Source organism: Vespula vulgaris, chromosome 7 (genome assembly GCF_905475345.1).
Source record: "Vespula vulgaris chromosome 7, iyVesVulg1.1, whole genome shotgun sequence".
NCBI lineage: Eukaryota > Metazoa > Arthropoda > Insecta > Hymenoptera > Vespidae > Vespula > Vespula vulgaris.
This window is the reverse complement of record NC_066592.1, coordinates 2538294-2557957: the sequence shown is the minus strand read 5'-3', so window position 1 is coordinate 2557957 and position 19664 is coordinate 2538294. Positions and strand designations below refer to the sequence as shown.

At 29.6% G+C, this 19664-nt stretch overlaps 3 protein-coding genes across 6 annotated transcripts; 2 read left to right on the top strand and 1 right to left on the bottom strand.

Annotated features, from left to right (window-relative positions):
- The first annotated feature begins 53 nt into the window (after nucleotides 1-53).
- Nucleotides 54-14786, top strand: LOC127065024 (uncharacterized). 4 transcript variants are annotated; one of them, XM_050996828.1, is made up of 19 exons: nucleotides 54-450; nucleotides 2191-2297; nucleotides 2439-2713; nucleotides 2786-4362; nucleotides 5494-6730; nucleotides 7046-7066; nucleotides 7155-7379; nucleotides 7562-7745; nucleotides 7824-8087; nucleotides 8212-8570; nucleotides 8788-9043; nucleotides 9561-9614; nucleotides 10174-10479; nucleotides 10545-10931; nucleotides 10995-11259; nucleotides 11352-11564; nucleotides 11773-11913; nucleotides 12092-12150; nucleotides 12233-14786. In XM_050996828.1, the coding sequence occupies exons 3-19, from the start codon at nucleotides 2451-2453 to the stop codon at nucleotides 12482-12484; spliced, it is 6063 nt and encodes a 2020-aa protein (XP_050852785.1). In that variant the 5' UTR covers nucleotides 54-450; nucleotides 2191-2297; nucleotides 2439-2450; the 3' UTR covers nucleotides 12485-14786. The 4 variants fall into 4 exon arrangements, with proteins under 4 accessions (XP_050852785.1, XP_050852783.1, XP_050852782.1 ...); XM_050996826.1 differs by having other exon boundaries at nucleotides 11773-11922; XM_050996825.1 differs by having other exon boundaries at nucleotides 11773-11922; nucleotides 12044-12150.
- A 133-nt stretch (nucleotides 14787-14919) lies between these two features.
- Nucleotides 14920-17834, top strand: LOC127065029 (dynein axonemal assembly factor 4-like). The gene is made up of 7 exons (XM_050996843.1): nucleotides 14920-15358; nucleotides 15595-15832; nucleotides 15925-16123; nucleotides 16434-16977; nucleotides 17080-17180; nucleotides 17264-17417; nucleotides 17569-17834. Exons 1-7 carry the CDS (start codon nucleotides 15236-15238, stop codon nucleotides 17773-17775), a joined length of 1566 nt encoding a protein of 521 aa, XP_050852800.1. The 5' UTR covers nucleotides 14920-15235; the 3' UTR covers nucleotides 17776-17834.
- A 46-nt stretch (nucleotides 17835-17880) lies between these two features.
- On the bottom strand, nucleotides 17881-18911 carry LOC127065035 (vascular endothelial growth factor A-A-like). Its single transcript, XM_050996854.1, has 2 exons — nucleotides 18765-18911; nucleotides 17881-18666 (listed from the first exon to the last, which is right to left on the bottom strand). Exons 1-2 carry the CDS (start codon nucleotides 18830-18832, stop codon nucleotides 18330-18332), a joined length of 405 nt encoding a protein of 134 aa, XP_050852811.1. The 5' UTR covers nucleotides 18833-18911; the 3' UTR covers nucleotides 17881-18329.
- Nucleotides 18912-19664: the final 753 nt, after the last annotated feature.

Below are 19664 nucleotides of genomic sequence, written 5' to 3'. Positions count from 1 at the left end.
AGGATGGCGACCATCTTGGACCATTTTTCACGGGTTGTTGACACGGACGGAACCCAGCCGGTCGTGAAAGTGTTTCGTGATGTAAAACCTTATCGCATTTAGTTTTAAATGCAATCAATTATTATTTTCAAATTAAGAAACAAGTAGAATAGGTTTCGATATTAATAAGATTGTTAGGTCTGAAGTCGTTTTAACACAAGTAAAAAAAAAAAGAATTCGTGAAAACAAGCGTTTACCAGGAATCCAAGTAGTGATTATCATTTGACAGTGCCAAGAATAGTTTCTTTTTTTTTCTTCTTTAGAAAGAAACAAATTTTAAGTGCGCGTTTGACGGTCCTGCTTCCTAAAGGACTATCGAATCGTTAGAGAGAAAACAGAGAACAAAACTTTCAATACTACTCTCTCCATCTTCCCGGAGAAAATGGTTTCGTGCACATGGTGACATTTCTGGTTAGTTTATATTTCCTATAAACAATTAAGAGTTTTTTTTTGTCTTTTTTTTAATACAAGAGACATTTTTTTCTAATTTAATACATAGATTTTTTTCTGTGCATTGTGTAAGTGTAACGAATAAGAATCAACGTTTTGTATTCACTACAAAATCATGATTTTATATAGTCGTTATATTTGATGGCTAATGATTCATAATGGCGCTTGGAAGGTAGATTTATTTGGATATATTTATACACGTATTCATATTATCATATTTTGTTATATCTATGTAACGAAATATCATTATCAAATTTTATTCTTTTATATTGTTTTTTTTTCACTAATTGAATATCTATTGTTTTCCTTGTTTATAGTTGTTTTGTTTAAATATTATTTTATAAGAATTCATATATTCAATTTAATTAATATCTTTTTTTTTATTAAGGAATAAAAATAAATAGAATGATTTTATAAGTATTAGAAATGAAATTTATTAATCCGAAAAGAGGAACTAATTCATATGCTTTCCTATTTGCTTGCATATACATGTGTGTGTATGTGTATATATGTGTATATATATACACACGTTTATATGACTTATATATTTCTTATTGCACGTAAACAAGTTATTATTTAATAATTTAATTTTTGTTTGTAATTTTAATAAAAAATATTGAAGTAATAAAGCAATTACAAACATTGAAATATAAACTTGTAACAGTATAACATAGATTCTATATTCTATCTATAAATAAAATAATTTCATTTTATTTTTTTATATTCGATCTTGCTACATTTTCTAATTATTCTATTTTTTTATTTTATAAAGACTACCTTTTTATAATGTATTTTATCAATGCTATAGGGGATATATATATGTGTGTGTGTGTGTATACACAAAGTTTGCAAATATCAGTTAACAGAATCATGCTTAAAAATTTCACTAATGTTTAAACTTGAAATATTTTGATTAATTTTATTTAATTTTTAAGAAAATCTTAGTACAGTTATTTATATAAAAAAAATTAATATTTTGCATTTGAAATACATTAAAGAGAAAAGAGAAAGAGAAAGAATTAATTTCATCGTTAAAACCGTGATAAAACTAATTGATTGTTATAGTTAAAAAAAAAAAATTTTTTTTTATTTTTAAACAAAAATAATATATGTAAACTAAAAAAACCAGTTTTTGCTTTCAATAATATAATATTAACAATTATATTGTATGTCTAAGTATACTATTCACAAAAATTTATTCCCTAAGAAAGTATCTATTGTCATGTAAAAATGCAATGTATGAATATATGTCTCCTCTTTTCATGTCTCAACTACAGAGTAGGATTCAAGTATTGATTGCAGGAGCATGGTGTGCTATGGTAAAGGGAGGAGGGTAAAACCCAGACAAGATCTACATCTATATACTATCTTTACACAAACTCTAACTCTAAATGATTTTTATAAGAAAATAATAAATATCACTTTTTTATTATTGAAAATTTTTTATTATCACTTGCAGTACTATAATGCTATAAGACTTATAAACATGTTTTCTATGAGTATGGAAACATGTATCTAAATTTGAAAAAGGTCAGAAAAATCAATACACTCTGCAAGTGTTTAATGAACAGAAATATGTCAATAAAGTTATAATAAATTATGCATAAGATAATTAAGTATAGATAGGTTTATGTTTTAATATTTTATTAGATATTAAGTTTTTATTTGTTTTTGTTTTTTTTTTTTTTTTTCTATTTTTAGAATACAAACAAGGTGGTGAATATGCACTATATTCTAATGACAATGGGCTGAAGTATTCTGGATTACAAATCTAATATATAGCTTCAATATACCTAAAATAAAAGCAGGTATTGTTATATATCTACTTTAAATTTCTAGTAAATAAATAAAAGAATCTTTATCACAAATATAACAAATTTATTTACATATTTCTTTTTTAAATGAATAAGTAATATATGTATAACGTAATTTTTATTTTTATATATAAGGTTATACAAACAATGGCAACAGTAGAAGAGAAGAAGCGAGTAGGAGGCTCCAAGGTTTCAGCCATAGCAAATATTTTTCAATCAAAACCACAACTGGATAATTTAACTCACAAAGGAAATGCAATTTTATCGGATGGGTTTAAGGAACCATCTGTTCCTTTAAAAGAATCACCTACACAAGTAACAGTTGTAAGAACAGAAAGTCATGTGGCACGTTTCAATAATGCTCGTGCATTATTTGAAAAACTTGGTGAAGAAAATAAACCAAACAGACCGTAAGTTGTCTTTAAACTTATAAAATTATTTAAGCCATAAAATTTTTAAATATTGCATATTTATGTCTACAGTGTTGATCGTATTACAAAGCCAAGTAATTTGCATGGCCTGCGTTCTCGCTCTAGCTCTGCGAATTCAGGTTCTGGGTGTACTTCTCCAGCTAGATCACCACGACCGCGTTCTCCATCACCACCAGGAACTAGAGATCACTTGAGTAATTGGAGTGCAAGTGTACCAACTTTAAATGCAGAAAGACATTTTGAAAATGGACATAATTATGGTTTGGACAATGTGACCGACAAATTTAAAGCGCGCATTCCATTTAATAAAAGCGAAAAAAATTATGGAAAAGAAAATCGTTTGGATGAAAGACCAGAAAAACCAGAGAAACCAGAAAGAAAATTAAATTCAAAAGAATTAATAGAGAAACAAAAAAATTGGACAAGTCATTTTTCTAAAACTAGACCAAGTAGATATAATTCTGATCCAAATCGATCAGTTGTCCAAATTTCTTTAAATCAGAATTTTAATAAATTTTCTGGTGATAATAATTCTACAGGACTTAATGAGATTTCAAGTAATGTAGAAAATGATACTAAAAGATCAGCAGATGTATCTGCAAGTCCAGCAATAAGATCTGCAAGTTTTTGTTCCGCAAGGTCATCGGCTGCTACATCTCCTCCTCCACCTCCACCACCAACAAGGAATTCTTCCAATGCTAATACAAAAAAAGAAAGACCTGCTAGTATTGCCTCACTGAGTCCATCAGAACTTCCTAATAGTCCAGAATATGCTACTATAAATAAGTATTTTGAAACTTCCCCAACTATACCTGAATATGCTGTTGTGCAGAAAGGTTCAAATATACAAAATAGTAATAATTTGCAACGAAATCAAGAACAAAAAGATGTTTCAAAGAATGTACTTAATACATCTGCACAAAAAACTCAGGATGTACCTGTACCTGAGTACGCTGTTGTACAAAAAAATACAACAGGAAAAGTTCTTGCCAAAAATTCTGAAATTATTAAGAACACAGGTACTCAAGCTTCTAAAAGTGTAATAAATGCAGGAGTTACTAAAAACAATTCTACAACTTCAAATTGTAATATTGTTGGACCAATAAAATCGAATGTTCCTTTGGGAGAAAAAAGTTCTGGTACTTCTAGTCCACTTTGTAGCATGTCCACAGAAAATACAGTAAGCAATATATCTGAGAATAAGATGAGTAAAGATATAGATTTCCTTGAAGCACCAGATTATGTAAATTATCCTGCAAGTCCTATACGTTCGCCGCCAAAAACTTCAGAGTGGAAAAATGAATGGCTAGCTAAAAATGATGAAATTTTGAAAAAAGCTGCAGATTTAAAATCATCTAGGGATGCATTAGATGTGGAAATAAAAAATGAAGTTATTAGAACTGATCCAAGACCAGATTGGGCTAAACCATATACGAATACTACAAAAAGAAAAGATGTTCTATTAGAAGAAAAAAGAACAGAAACAACAAGATCACCAGAATCTGATTTAAGACCACCTTCACGGGGTACTGATAGTGCATCTTCTAGTATGAGTTCTCCTAGTTCACCTTCAAAAGACAGTAAAGAAGAAAAAGCTGACAGAGAAATGTTAGAAAAATTTCAAGCAGGTAATATTACTTTTCAATATATAAATGTACATTCCTTTTATTTTCAACATATGATATATATTAAAATATGATATATACAACAAATGATAAATACTAAAATAATGTGCAATTTTCTCTACATGAAAGTTAAATTATATTCTATTACTATATTTTTTCCTTTATTTATTTATTTATTTATTTTTTGTTATTATATATTCTATTAAATACTAATAACAATTAAATTTTGCTTTCTTATAATGGCAATCTGCCAAAATAGTAAAACATAAAAATATGTGAGCTTCTCTTTCTGTTTTCTCCTACCCATGCTCTTATACTTCTCCTGCTAGTCTCAACAGTATTATTTATAGAAATCAGTATGAACTCTGTTTAGCATCTGCCTCCTTGTGGTTTGGTGCATTTATATTACAAAAGTGATTGGCATGTTTGATTAACTTATTAATACTTTTATATAATACTATTAAAGATATCTTTTTAATATTTAAATATTTAAATATTTTAAAAATCAAAAATTTATTATGTGAGATATACATAGCTTAAATATTGTGTTTAAGATACATAACATGGATTATACATATGATATAAGCAAAATTTTTTGGAAGTTGAAGATTAATAATAAATTTAACTAGTAGATTCTCTAAATAATTTACCATTTACATATTATTATAACATTTTTGTAGTCATGGCTAATGTATTTTTTTCATAAAATATTTTATAATGTATGTATATAAATAAAGTAAATGAAATAAGATTATTAAAAAAAGAAACTTTAATAGAGAGAGATTGCTAACACATACAAATTTCAATAGGATTTTCTTTGTAACACAACATATGTAGAATAAACATAGTGAAAGGTTATGTTCGCAAACATAAAAGATTTTATTATTAAATATGAAAGTATTCAATTATAATATTATTATATTGAAAAAATATATTAATTTTCATTTTTCATTTGCATATAATATATATAATCTTTTCAATTTGGAAATATAGTAGTACCATGTGTCTCCGTTTGCTCTGCATTGATTGTCGAGGTACACTTATGAACTGTCCTTTTACACATAATACCAATGATCACAATTTTTTCTCTAATTAAATTTTATCCATACAAAACATTATACTTTATATTTTCAGGCCGTAATAGTTATGATTTGGCTTCAGAAGAACAAGAAAAACCAGCCACATATACAGAAATCATCGCTGAGGATGATAATGCAGCAGAAAAGGAATCAAAATTTAATGAAACAGACACAACTACGGTTGTCCGACGTTCTCATGTTCGTGTTGATTTACAAGCTGCTGGTTTGGGACAGCGGCCTCCATCTGTTGTTAGTTCTGATCAGGAACATCCGCTATTGGAACATAAAGACATCCCAGTACCTTCTCCATATACAAAGCGAGTGCAACAAAGTCAGGATAATGTTGTACAAAATAAAATAGATAGCAAAGCTCATATAAAATCTAATACAGGAGTAAATTCTGTTAAAACCATGCAAGAGAAAGTAATTCATAATGTTCAAGAACCAACGAAAGTAAATCTTATGCCTGAAGAGACAAATCAAAGTAAAGCATTTGATAATAAATCACAATCAAATATTTCCAACGAGAAGCAGTTATTAACTGAAAACATGTGCCAAAAAACAATGTCTAATGTTAAAAATGATCAAATAAAAAGTTCTGCTCGAGAAAAATTGGCAAAAAATAAAGAAGAGGTTTCTGGAAAACGCTCAAGTTTTATTGAAGGAGGTAATAAGATGGATCAGATCGACAATATGTCATCAAATTACACTGAACATGCTCCTATTTCTACCAATCATAGCACAAATAATATAACAGAACCAAATATCAATACAACTGAATTGAATGAACTTAAACATTTAGCAGATCCATCCAATTCTGTAATAAAAACAATAGCAAACAGAAGCAATGTAAGCACAGATGGATCATCTAAATCTTCTAATTTTATAAATAATAAAAATGTAGAAGACGTTCATCCTCAAACGACATGGGAACAAGAAAAACAAAAAGCTGAATTAGCTAAATTACGTTTATCAGAAAACACTTTTGTAAATTCAATTCAGCAAGTAAACATATCACCCATAACAACATCACAAAAGCACTTGGAAAAAAAGCAGATTAATGAACTTCCTACATCTGAAAATAGCTTTATAGATGATAGTGATTCAAGTGATACTAAAACTATTACTAATATAGAAAATATGCCTCCAACAGAGGTACCAGATATAAAAAATCAACAAGAATTGAAAAGTACAATAGAAGAAACACCATCTAAAGCTAATACTTCTCAAACAGTTCCTATAACTCCAGATACCATGACAGCTGATGAAGCAGAAAATTTATTAAGTTCACGGTAAGTAAATGCATGATATAAACTTTAAATTTAATAGAAAAAGAGATTTAATATTTATATATTATATAAAATATGTGTGTTTGTATGTGCATATGTATATATATATATATATAATGAATGATATAAAAAATGCATATATATACACACATATTAATGAAGCAATAATATTTTATTTCTGCTATATATTTGCAAGTGGCTTAGTAATATTTATTTTCACTTTTTGCCTTTTCTTTACTTTATTTATTCTGTTACATTTTAATATATTGATTTTTTATTTTATCATCTACCAAACAACTTTTTACCAACTTAATGCAGTATATTGGAGAAAAAAATAAGGTAAGTAAATGTAATTATTTGATTAGCAGGATTTTTTCATTCAAATAATTGATAAAAATAAAACTGAATCATGAAAATAATGAATTAGACAAGGATCAGCTCTATTATCGGATGAAGAAGCACAAGAAATTGCCAGATTACTATCTCCTACAAATACTACAGAAGCAGCTGATGAAGAAATTGCTATTGAAAAAGAGAAAGATGTGGATAAAGATAAGGATAGAGAAGAACAAGATAATGCGCCAGATTGGCTTTCTGATGTTTTATCTGCTCCTGATTCCAGTCTTATCAATAGCACAACTCATGATTATAGGTGATTCAGTTTGGCATATTATGCTTTTTTGTTTGGTAAAAATATTTTGCAGCTTATTTTCTGCATTTTCTCATTTGAATTTTTCATATTAATTATATTAGCATATTATATAAACTTCTCATTTTCCATGTGATATTAACGTTATATTACACTGCATATACTTAAGGTATTATCATTTTTAGTTTATCCCACAGATCACGTAGCGATTTGACAATAGATTCGTTGACGGAGAGTCAAGTGGGTTCAGTAACAGGTAGTGAAAGTGGATTGCTAGGATCCGTTAGTAGTTTAAATGATACACACGAAACAAATGATGACACAGAAACTGAGCACCAAGAAGATTACACTCCAACACCTGGAAAAATTGTAATACATTGATCATACAGTTTCAATAATTTTATAGCTCTGTAATCTATTATAAAGGATACATTAATTTATCTATAGATATTGGTGGAGAATGGAGTTCATTATTTTGAAGATGGTCACTTTTGGATGGAAGTTTCAGGCATACCAGAGTCTGAAGATGAAGATGAAGATTATCCATCTACTGTACCTGTTAAAAAGACTACTAAAGTTTCATTTGATACAGGTCCAATGAGAGTATATTCGACACATTCTGTGAATGAATACGATCGACGTAATGAAGACGTAGATCCTATAGCAGCAAGTGCAGAATATGAGCTTGAAAAACGTGTTGAGAAAATGGAGGTAGTTTACAATTTCTTGAATTTAAATATAACGATAAAAATATATGTACACAAACGCGCGTACACGTTACCAACTGTAAAATATTTTTAAATAAATATTATATTAAAATAATGTTTTTTAACAGGTATTTCCAGTAGAACTTATGAAGGGACCAGAAGGTTTAGGCCTTAGTATAATTGGAATGGGTGTTGGTGCAGATGCAGGTCTTGAAAAATTGGGAATTTTTGTAAAAACAATTACAGCGAAAGGTGCAGCCGCACGAGAAGGCAGAATACAAGTAAATGATCAAATTGTAGAAGTGGATGGAAAATCCTTAGTTGGTGTCACACAGGCATATGCAGCTAGTGTTCTGCGTAATACTTCAGGTCTTGTGCGTTTTGTGATTGGTAGGGAGCGTGATCCGAAAAATTCTGAAGTTGCGATGTTAATTCGGCAAAGTTTGCAAGCAGATAGAGAAAGAGAACAAGCTAATTCTGCTAATAGGTAATTTCTTTTCTTTTCTTTGTTTTAATATTTCCATTATGAAATCTAATTTTCCAATGATGGTATATCCTTGCTCGCTAAACTTTGTGACGATAATTTGCGGCCGCTTCAGTGTGAGCTTGAGGCTCCATGAAGTACTGAGGAAGATATTATATATATAACAATTTACGAAAGACATTTTTGGAATGAAATATTAAATATAATTTTTTTTATTTAGAAGACTTAATTTTTCGGATGCATCACCCGATGGACAACGAAGTGGAGAGGATGCACCACTTGGTACTTCCATGGGTGGAATACCTGGTTCACCAGCAATGTCTTCTTGCTCCGAGGGAGAACCACCTCAGAGTCCCATTGAAAGTTATTTATCTCCGTCTAGTCGTAGCAGATCTCCCATCATCAGTTCGTCAATGCCGCCACATTCTGTACCTACACAAAATGATGTTGATAGTTTGAGGCTACTTTTACAAGAGGTACTCTTTTTTGAATTTTGGAAAATGCTTTTGTATAAAATTTTTCGTGCTATACATCGTCTGTATATAATAGATTTTCAATTATTGTGTTCAATTTTTTTTATAAATGATTTTATTTATAGAATATGCTTCATAGTATTTATGATAATATATAAATCATATGCATATAATGAGAAAAACGTTACTTATGGTCTCATTGTTTGCAGCATGCTTTAATTTATCCTCTATTAATTTATTTTTCCAAGTAAATATGTCTATAATAGACACAAGAAAACTTTGAAGAATGAAATGTAATAAGTGCAATATTTTATATTGTTATCGTGCGTGTATAGGATATATATTGTACATGTACATTATTACTATATTATTATATATTTTCATCATTTACTTATATCATTTATGATATCATCTTTATATAGATATATTTTGTAATGTTTATTATAGTAAATTAGTATATTTCTTAGTACAACTTCTTTGTTTTTGCTTATGCACTGTGTATGTCATCAACTGCTTGCAGAGTCAATATAAACTTGCATTAGCAGATGGAGAGGTGGAAAAACTCAAAGCAAAGGTAATTAATAAAAAATGAGCTGATCTTTTAACATAATTATTCAGTGCTTATTTTATACGAACGATTAGATTAATAATTTTAATCAACAGGTTTATTATGTAAAACTGCAGCAATATATATATATATATATATATATATATATATATATATATATATATTTCTAATTTTGATAGGTTTTTGCATGTGTCAATTGTGATAATAGTGAGCGTCAGTATTGATTTGTATTTTTACGTTTGTATCATTCATAAATGTATACTTCCTTATTATTGAATGTACACGATGATGTAATATATGTATAATGTGTGTGTGTATGTATGTAAATAGAATTTTAAAAACAAAGTTACTGTATCAATTTGTATAGAATAATGCTTGTAATGTCGCGATTACTTCATTATATAATGCTTATATTGTAATGCTTTATATATATATATCAATTTTATTTGTACAATATAATTTCATATTTATCGTTATTTATATAAAAAAATAAATGGAACTATATTGTACATTAATTTTCACATATGTTATAACACTTATCATTTATTTTCAAATTGATTTACAGTTAGTCGAATTGGAAAATAGTGGGGCAGGCAGTGAAGAATATGCAGCGAAGTTACGTGAGTCTGGTTTACGACTTCATGAATCCGAAAGAGCATTGAGTACAGCTCGTCAAGATTTAACTACAGCTCGTGAAATGCTATCTCAGGCAACGTCACAGAATGCTGCATTACAACAAAAATATGCACGTGCAAAAAGAGCAGCGCGAGAACTTCGTACAGATATCGCAGCGAGAGATGAATTTTATCAACAGTTGTTACAAGAAAAAGATACAGAATATAATGCACTGGTTAAAAGTTTAAAGGATAGGGTATGTATATATTATTTTACTATTATAAAGAAAGAGTATGTAATACAATTTTGTATATTTCACAGGTTATTACATTAGAAGTAGAATTAACAGAAACACAAAGAAGATTTGGATTGCCCGTTCGACTTCCATATGATGGCACCACAGCTAGAATAGTAACACCACAATTATCACGACGTCAATTGCCACCACCACCTTCTTCATCTAGTTGTCAACTCTCTGATACAGAGACATCAGATTTGAGCAGTCCAGATGATGGAGACAAGACTGCAACCGTTGAACGAAAACTACCACTCCCACTTCCTGTAAAGGAAGAATTAGATCGTGCAGTACCAGCTCACCGACTTCTTGATAATTCAGCTGGTAAAAGTAAAGCTGAACTTGCAAGTAGAGGTGGTCTTGCTAATCGTCAACTTCCTAAAAGATCAGGAGGCCTTAGTAACAGTAGTTCGGTACGTATATGTATTATTGTTGTAATGTTTAAAAAATTACTAACGTTAGTTTGTGACTTATAGGATTATGGTTTAGATGAATCGGGTGATAATACTGACGAAGATTCGTCTTCAAAACATATTTCTCAGGACACAAGTAGCAGATCGCCAAATGATCTAACATCAAAACAATCAAACTTAAGTTCCTATTCTAGTAGTTCATCGATCAGTTCATTAAAAGGCAAACAACATATTGAAACTACTCATACAACCACGATTCGACAACATAGTACAATCAGTTCACAAGTTAGGGCGATGACAGAGCAAAGTTGGCCACAAACTCAAAAAAGTATGTGTATTTTGTTTCTACTATATATCTATGTATTAGTTCATAATACACAAATAACAGTTTTTAAAAGTATGATGTACTTTGCAAAATAGGTTTAACTGGACCGCCTGCATCCTTGGCAGAACAATTAAAACAAGTCTTGGCTGAGAGAGAAAGGCGTCTTGGTGGAAATGATTTGTCCTCTTCTAGAGAAAGTTCTGGAGATTTTAGTGATTTGAATAATCCACATAATAATGATCCCACTTTAGTAACTCATCATCTTGTGGAAGAAATAAGACAAGCTGTGAATGAAGCTAATCAAAGAGGTATGTATGTATGTATGTATGTATGTATGTATGTATGTATGTATGTATGTATGTATGTATGTATGTATGTATGTATGTATGTACGTATATGTTATGTGTATGTATATGTATATGTACATTTCATTTATTGAATATTTCATAAAAAATATTTACGTAATAAGTTATATAAAAAAATTTATTTAAAAAAATAATTTTATTATTTTTATAGTAAAAAAAGTTACGATACCTTCGGCTAACTTAATTAGTAGTAGCGGTGCACCATGGCATCATCCTGGTAGTTCTCCTTCAAGTTTATCATCTGGAGGATCCGTGAGTCCACCTGCTGTTGATCCTAGCCCATCTAAAACAGGTAGCGCAGGTAGGGATTTGTGATAATGAATATCTCTATTAACGGAAAAATTAAATTATCCATTTATGATTTTGTTACGCGTTTCCTAAGTGCTACGTGTTTCCACAAATAAATAAAATTATGAATCTAGATTCGAGTGAAGTTTGGTTGCCACCTCATTCAAGTGACTTTGGTTTAGGTGACAAGAAATCACACTTTTGGCAGAATGCGCCTGTTACCGATTGGTCTAAGGAGCAAGTAAGAATCTTTTCATTTGTTACTAATTTAATTATTTATGTATGGTAATAATATCGATTTATAACGTAATAAATGGTGTTAGGTCTGCCAGTGGTTATCAGGAATGGGCTTGGAACGACATGCTCCTCGATTTTTGGAAAATGGAATCAACGGTGGAAATCTTTTACGTCTTGAATCTCGAGAATTAAAAGCTTTTGGTATTTATGGCGAAGAAAAGGCGCATCTTAAGCGGAAGTTGAAAGAGCTTAGAGCACAAGCGGATAGAGAACGCAAGGAACGTAAAGAAATAGAACGAATGCGGAGAAAGGCTGAAAAGGCAGCACGGAAGAAATAATTCGTAAGAATAATGATGTTATTCTTTTTAAATGAACTGCAATAATATTGTCGAACAAAATTAATATGGTATGCATACTGTTGAGATATATTACTATACAATTTTTCTTGCATCATTATATCCTACAACGGACACTCTAGATGTATTAATTTTTTCAAAGAACGTGTGGTGTGTGTATGTATGCGTATGTGTATATATATACATAACGTGTATATATATACACACATATATATATACACATATAGACAGATAGATAGATAGATATAGATATAGATATCTTCCAGAACATTTTCAATTAAATCACGATTGTCGAATAAGAAATATCAATATTGTACATCAGTTTTTTCTCATGAAGCATCCAGCATATGTATAATGCTCCATAAAGTAAAAGTATTTTGCATTTATTTATCAACAATATACTCATATCATAACTATAATTATATTTCTGTTAATCACGAACAATTTGTAGAGAACGACAATGGATATAATTTGAGGAAAAAAAAAAAGAAAGAAATGGTATGTGTTATGTAACATGTCTATATGCCATGTATGTGCATGTGAATTTCAACTTACGTTGGAAAATAGCTTCCAACGTAGGTTAAAAATCAGTGATATGTATGTACAAAAGTCAAGCCATTTAGATATATTGTCTCTTTTATGAGGCAGACTTCTATTTACTGATTGTGTATTTATTTTTACTACCTATTAATGGTATAACATCAATTTTCCATAATTAATAGTGTAACATTATTAATACAATAGAAAGGATATTAGTATATTGGAACAAGTGGCTGTCCCTTATTATGTAGATTATAAATTACCAACGAATTTTTAATTATCAATGCAATATACGTTATAAATATTGCTGTAGATATAATTAAATTGTGAAATAATGTTCTTTACTTATATTTGTTACGACTAGATTTATTAAAATCATTTTTCAATATATATATATAATGAAATTTTCTCAAAATAAGAATAGATATTAAACGCGAATAATTTTTAATTATTCCTGAATCGTATAAATTATTTGTAACATGCGCAGTATATCTGTCAATTGTATTATGCACACTAATCTAATATTTAATTTTTCAATGTTAATTTGTGTATTAAATAATGCCATTTTTTATACTGTATTTGTAGACATTCCATATAAAGTTAAAGATATATCTTCATTAACACAAATAGATATAAAAACTATAACAAAAGCTTCTATGCTTAAAACGAGATATCATTTAATGCGCGCGGATATTATGCATTGTGTATTAAACTATTCTGTGTTAATACAAGACTAAGTAACCAAACGAGAACACGTATACGAATATATCTTTAATACAATGGTTACGAGACTCGTTTGGTTACAGTATAGACAAACGTGCATTGCACGTGTACTTATTTATACTAGCTTTAAGATTATTTTAAGTTTAAGTACTTTTTTTTTATTTTGTCCAACGTAAGTTAAAATCAGTTCAATTTTTTTGTTTTTTATTTCTTCTTATTAGAGACAATTGAACAAGTAAAACACTTATAATTGAAATGCATTGTATATATATACATTGAATAATTATTAATCTAATAATTGAGAAGTTAATCTAAGGCATATATAAGATTATAATTAAATATTATAGTGTCATAACACATCTATGATAAATTATAGTTTTTAATTTGATAATCGAACTATTTATCGGAGTCCTCCATTTTTTAACAGTACTATGTACCATGATATCTCTTACAAAAAGAAAATGGTACACTCGTTTTTGTTATTAGAATCACAACGAAATGTGGGAATACATCGAGACACTTATAATATATAATGTCACTTGATTTTTCAGAATTATTGTGAAAACACATATATATACATATAATGTATTATTTACATTTACATATATTAAAACACTCGAAAGTCCTACACTTCGTCTGTAGATAAAATTTCGATTCTGTAAGAACAGACATTGATATAAACTGACTGATTTACGATAAGTTTTGTAGTCAATTTTCAACGAACAATATAAATGTGTAATTTCATAAAGTGTCATGTGTGTCCAAAAGTACATTTTAGTCTAGCGCAAGAACCAAAATAAGCACATTTTGACAAAACTCTATGTGTCTGTCTTTTTCATACATTTTTTCATTGATTTTAAATTATTATTCATTAAAATAGAAAATCTATACAGAATAGACCCAGTAACGCGGGAGAAATGTGCTGTTACATGGGTGGCAGCTTTTTTCGACAATGTCTACAAAAATATTGTCAACAAAATACTCTCTTAAACGTTTTAATTAAAACTGATTAAAATAATAATGTGTGCATTCTATTATTATGATTTCCTTTATTTCTCTTCTGTTTTTTTTTTTGCATTTCATTCTATTGAGAAACTCAAAATCGTTTTTGTGATGCCTTTATGACGTATTATATCGATGTATATAAGTAATTAATTTAAATTTACCGCGTAAATGCAGCGCGCCCCCTTTAAAGTGATAATGTATTAAAATCGTTTGATCGATATAGACTATCGGTTATAATCTCGAATTCTTTTCTTCATAACTGTTTGTTAAAATTTACATAGGATGAAATAATAATTTAAAAATGTTTAACATTTTGTGAAAATTATACAAAACCTGAAAAACAATATTAAAAACAAATGAAAGAAGGCAACGAATAAAGTTAAAGAAAAAACGTAATATTCAACTTCGACGCATACTTCAATTAATAATTAATCATAAAATTTAATTTATGTAAATCGTTAAAAAATGCCTATTATAATTATTAAAGACTATACATGGCGTGAAACTGTAGATTACGTTATAGTATACGTGCCATTTAAAAGTCGCCCGAAAAAAGTAGATTTTTTGGTGATCGATAATTATTTAAAGGTATGTATTAGAGAGAAGAGTTCTTTTATAACATTTTTTTATCATACTTAAGATTCATATTAATATCGTTAAAATATTATTTAATTCATAATATATTCTAATAAGTATATACATTTTTTTTTTTAATAAATAATAATAAATATATACATTGTATGTGTGTGTTAAAGTAAAAAATAATTATAGAAAGTGCGTTTTCGTTTACCCGGAAAGAACTTTTCAAATTTGCAATATTTTAGGCGAGCTGTCCGCCATTTTTATTAGAACTTTTTCTTTGGGCTAATATTATCGAGGAAGAAAGTACATGTACATTGGACGAAGATAAGGTTATATTTTCTTTACGAAAAGCGAATGTTTCTTTAAAATGGCCTAAACTTGAATTGGACGATCTTGATAAAGATACTAAAAGAAATTATCGAAATAGAGCAATTGAACGTATTCAAAAAGTTACAGAAGAACGACAAAAAGCTCAAAGCGGTTAGTTCAATCAATGTGTATGCGCAAAATATATTTTATTTTTATAAACGAATGTTTGCGATTGAATAAAAATCAATTCTATTTATTTTTAGAGAAACGACAGTATTTGAAAAAGGAAGCAGTAAAAGCGCAAATAGATTTAGATACCGCAGTTTTAAATAAAATAAGTGCTATGAGAGATTCTCATAGAAAAGAAGCTATGGAAGCATTAGAAGATTGGAGATCCAAAGCCGAGATACCGATTTTAAAATATGAACAAGGCATAACTCAAGAAAATCGTAAAGCATACAAGTATGTTGCTTTATAACGTTTTTCTTCGTACATAAGTAATCTTCTATTTGCGAATGTGAAAGAAGTTTTAAAGAAATAATATAATATGATAGTGAAAGTAATGAGATCATCGATATTTCGCACAAATCTTTGACGACTTTCGAAAGTATTTTTGCGTACTGATTTTTCTTTTGGCACATTTACAATTTTTATTTTATTTTATAGCCCCAATTATAGTCTCAGTAAAATGTTTAAATAAATAATATAAATATTTGAATATGAAATATAGTAAAATATCGTAAAATATCGTAAAAAGAGAATTATTTTTAAGGCCACCATTAAAATGGTTTAAGGATGACATCACCGGTATGGTGAAGAACAGGCCAATGACCGATCAAGAAATTTTCGTTAATGACGCGAAGGGTTGCAGCGAAGGTAGAAATGGTAGGGAATTAGAATGGAAGGAGCCTGAAGGAAAGGAATTGTTTCATAAATATGAATTTCCAAGAAAAGAAGATGGATCGATCGAATTTAATACAAAGGTAAATGATACGACGAACGAAGATGAATTAAATGTTATACAGGAAAGAAATATTTCGACGGATAGCGAATCGGATTCCGATCATGAATCGTACGATAAATCAATCAAAGACAAGATATTGCGTAAGTCGTCTTCTTTGAAAAATGTTCGCACTCGTGGACAAGAATTAATCGATAGAATATTGAGTGGGAAACCACGAAAGTTAAATCAAATATTCGACGAACCTAACAAAGCTGTACCTTTACCGAGAAAAAATGGTACCATTAATATTACATTTTCTGAACGTTCGTTTCCAACTCCAGCCAGAGAAAGCCATTTGATCGAAGAACAAGAAGTACGTTTTATTATTTCTTATAACGATCTTACTCGCAATCAGTCGACCTTCAATGAATTAATGATAGTTAGAATGACGTTATTATTGACGATTTAATTTTAGTGGTTAGAGAAACAAGCAGAAGCAAGGAGAAAAACTGGTTTTGTAGCTGAAGATCTCAGGCCAGAGGAACGAGATCCGCAATGGTTAAAGGATAAGGGAGAGTATGTTAAACATGCGCTCTTTGTTTGAATAATTGTTAATATATTCATATTTCATATAATAATTTCTGCACTTTTTGTTTCAGTGAATTATTCAAGGCTGGAAATTATTTGGGAGCTATCAGTGCTTATTCTCTCGGTATAAAAATTAGCGATAAAATGGCGTCACTCTACGTTAATAGATCTGCGGCTCATTATGCTCTTGAGAATTATTATAGATGTACCGAAGATTGTAGCAAAGTAAGAATTTATTTTGATACGTGCATTTAATGAAAATCACACGTAATGGAAAACGTGCGATAGTCAAAGAAATATATAATCGAAACAGATTCGCGTTGTTACTCTTTTTACTATTTAATATAACGTAATATTGTTTTGATGATTTTTATAGGCATTAGAACTCATGCAACCAAAATGTGAAGCTAATCGTGAATCAAGAGCCAGGTGTCACGCTCGGCAAGGTGCAGCTCTTTGTAAATTATCTGCGCCACAACACGGCATTCCTGAACTGGAAGCGGCAATAAAATTGGCACCGGATAATGAAAGCATTAAACGTGATCTACTGGTTGCAAAACAATATTTTAATATCAAAGATTAGATAAGACAAGTGAAAATCTGAAAAGAAAGGATTATAATAAAATAAAATAGTTGGTAATATTGATAGTTATTATTTTAATATAAGATTCTAAAAAATATATGAACGTTTACAGACCTTAATAGATAAAAATATCACAGACACAAATACCATGGATGTATAAATGGACAGTAAGGAACTAGTTGTAAATATATATATATAGCAATATAAAAATATAAATATATAATAATTATATAATACTATATAATAATATGTAAGTATGAACAGTGAAATTATTTGTTTTAATTAATTCGAAGTATAAATGATACATTTTATTAAAATAAATAAATAACTATGAAAGTAATATTTTTTAGAGAATATTATCCATGATAAAAACAAACGATTACATAATATAATTGATATGAAATTTTTACGTGATACTTATAAATTTGTATGTTTTAAAGCAATTATCATCATTGATGCACTGATAACGTCACAAACGCACGCACGCATACTCAAACACACATACACAAATATATTCACACATCTACATTATATTTATACTTTTAAACGAAGAATTACGTCATATTGACTTTGACCGTATTTATGCAAGCACATTTTGTATCTTCCAAAGCATGAATAACCTCATGATGTCTGTCCCGTTGTCGATCTATGAGGTGTTTTACCATGAATACCAAGCTTACGTTTCTAGTCTCGGTCGATGCGCAGATCTGTTTGGAATCGGGACAACATCCGGACCCACCGCAACGTGCTAATACCGTTGAAGGAGGATAAAAAATTTCATCTGGACTAGGTCCAACTGTAAGAAGTTCTGCTACGGGAATTGCTCGTGGTTGTGGCAATGAACATCGAAATTGATTTACCAATTGTACGTGATTTAAGTAGTCATTGTCTCTATAAACCAAAAAAAAAAAAGACATAACAACGTCAATAATTTATTTAAATCTGAATATTTTCCAGGACGTATGATCATTTTTATTACGAGCTCTTACCTGTGGTGTCTACCGGTGACCAAAAAAACAAATAGAACGGCAAGGAGAAATAAAACAATTTTTTTCATTGTTGAATATCACGAAGAAATTGTCACAAAGTGCTAATAGAGGAATCCTTTTCCCCGTTTGAAACAGTTTTTAATCAATTAAAGCGCTATTCTCAGATTAATCTTCAATCCTTGAAATCTTATAGATGCACAAGAAGGGTTATCTCGATAGGCAACACCACGGTGTACTGTAACTTCTCTCTTCTGCGATCTGAATTCTTTCTCTTTTTCTCTCTCTCTCTCTCTTTCTTTATATATATATATATATATATATATATATATATATATATATATATAACTTTCATCCTCGGCCCACTCTCCCCCTCTCTTTTCCAGATTTCTCTTCGCGCCCTCTCTTCCTCGATCTCTATCTTACTGTCTCGTTTCCTTCTGTGAATTTAACAGCTCGTTCTATCTTCCTCTTGTTTCTTGGTAAGCACTGGGAGGGGTCGAGAACAAACCGTTCCGAGAACATCGCGAAGATAACTATAATTACAACTAGTGGGTCCTGCCTCCCGTTCGAAGTGAGACCACGTTGAGTCGCGTGACGTTATACCTTATTCTTTCTACCTCCCCACACATCATTCTTTCCTCTCTCTCTCTCCTACATTTCGGCACAACGTCACTTAACTCTCTTTTTTTCAATCTCACGAACTCTTTTTTCCTCTTCCCTTTTGGGACATCGTCTACGCAGCTTCTAAAATATGCGTTCTTCCTTATCTCAATTTTAATAGTTTCAACAGAGAAAAATTAAATAGAGTTCAGACGAGAGATTGTAACATTGTGATCGATAATTAAAAGTTTTATTATCCATGGATTAACGAAGATACAGTAGTTAGGATCGATGCAATTC

Excerpts from the sequence above, each read along its gene's own strand:
- LOC127065024 (XM_050996825.1), top strand. The coding sequence starts at position 2,451 with ATGGCAACAGTAGAAGAGAAGAAGCGAGTAGGAGGCTCCAAGGTTTCA. Across the intron at positions 7,067-7,154 it reads ATATTGGAGAAAAAAATAAG|ACAAGGATCAGCTCTATTAT; the intron begins GTAAGTAAATGT and ends ATAATGAATTAG. Across the intron at positions 10,480-10,544 it reads TTAAAAGTTTAAAGGATAGG|GTTATTACATTAGAAGTAGA; the intron begins GTATGTATATAT and ends TATATTTCACAG.
- LOC127065029 (XM_050996843.1), top strand. The coding sequence starts at position 15,236 with ATGCCTATTATAATTATTAAAGACTATACATGGCGTGAAACTGTAGAT. Across the intron at positions 16,124-16,433 it reads GAAAATCGTAAAGCATACAA|GCCACCATTAAAATGGTTTA; the intron begins GTATGTTGCTTT and ends ATTATTTTTAAG. Across the intron at positions 17,418-17,568 it reads GTACCGAAGATTGTAGCAAA|GCATTAGAACTCATGCAACC; the intron begins GTAAGAATTTAT and ends TGATTTTTATAG.
- LOC127065035 (XM_050996854.1), bottom strand. The coding sequence starts at position 18,832 with ATGAAAAAAATTGTTTTATTTCTCCTTGCCGTTCTATTTGTTTTTTTG. Across the intron at positions 18,667-18,764 it reads GTCACCGGTAGACACCACAG|AGACAATGACTACTTAAATC; the intron begins GTAAGAGCTCGT and ends TTTGGTTTATAG.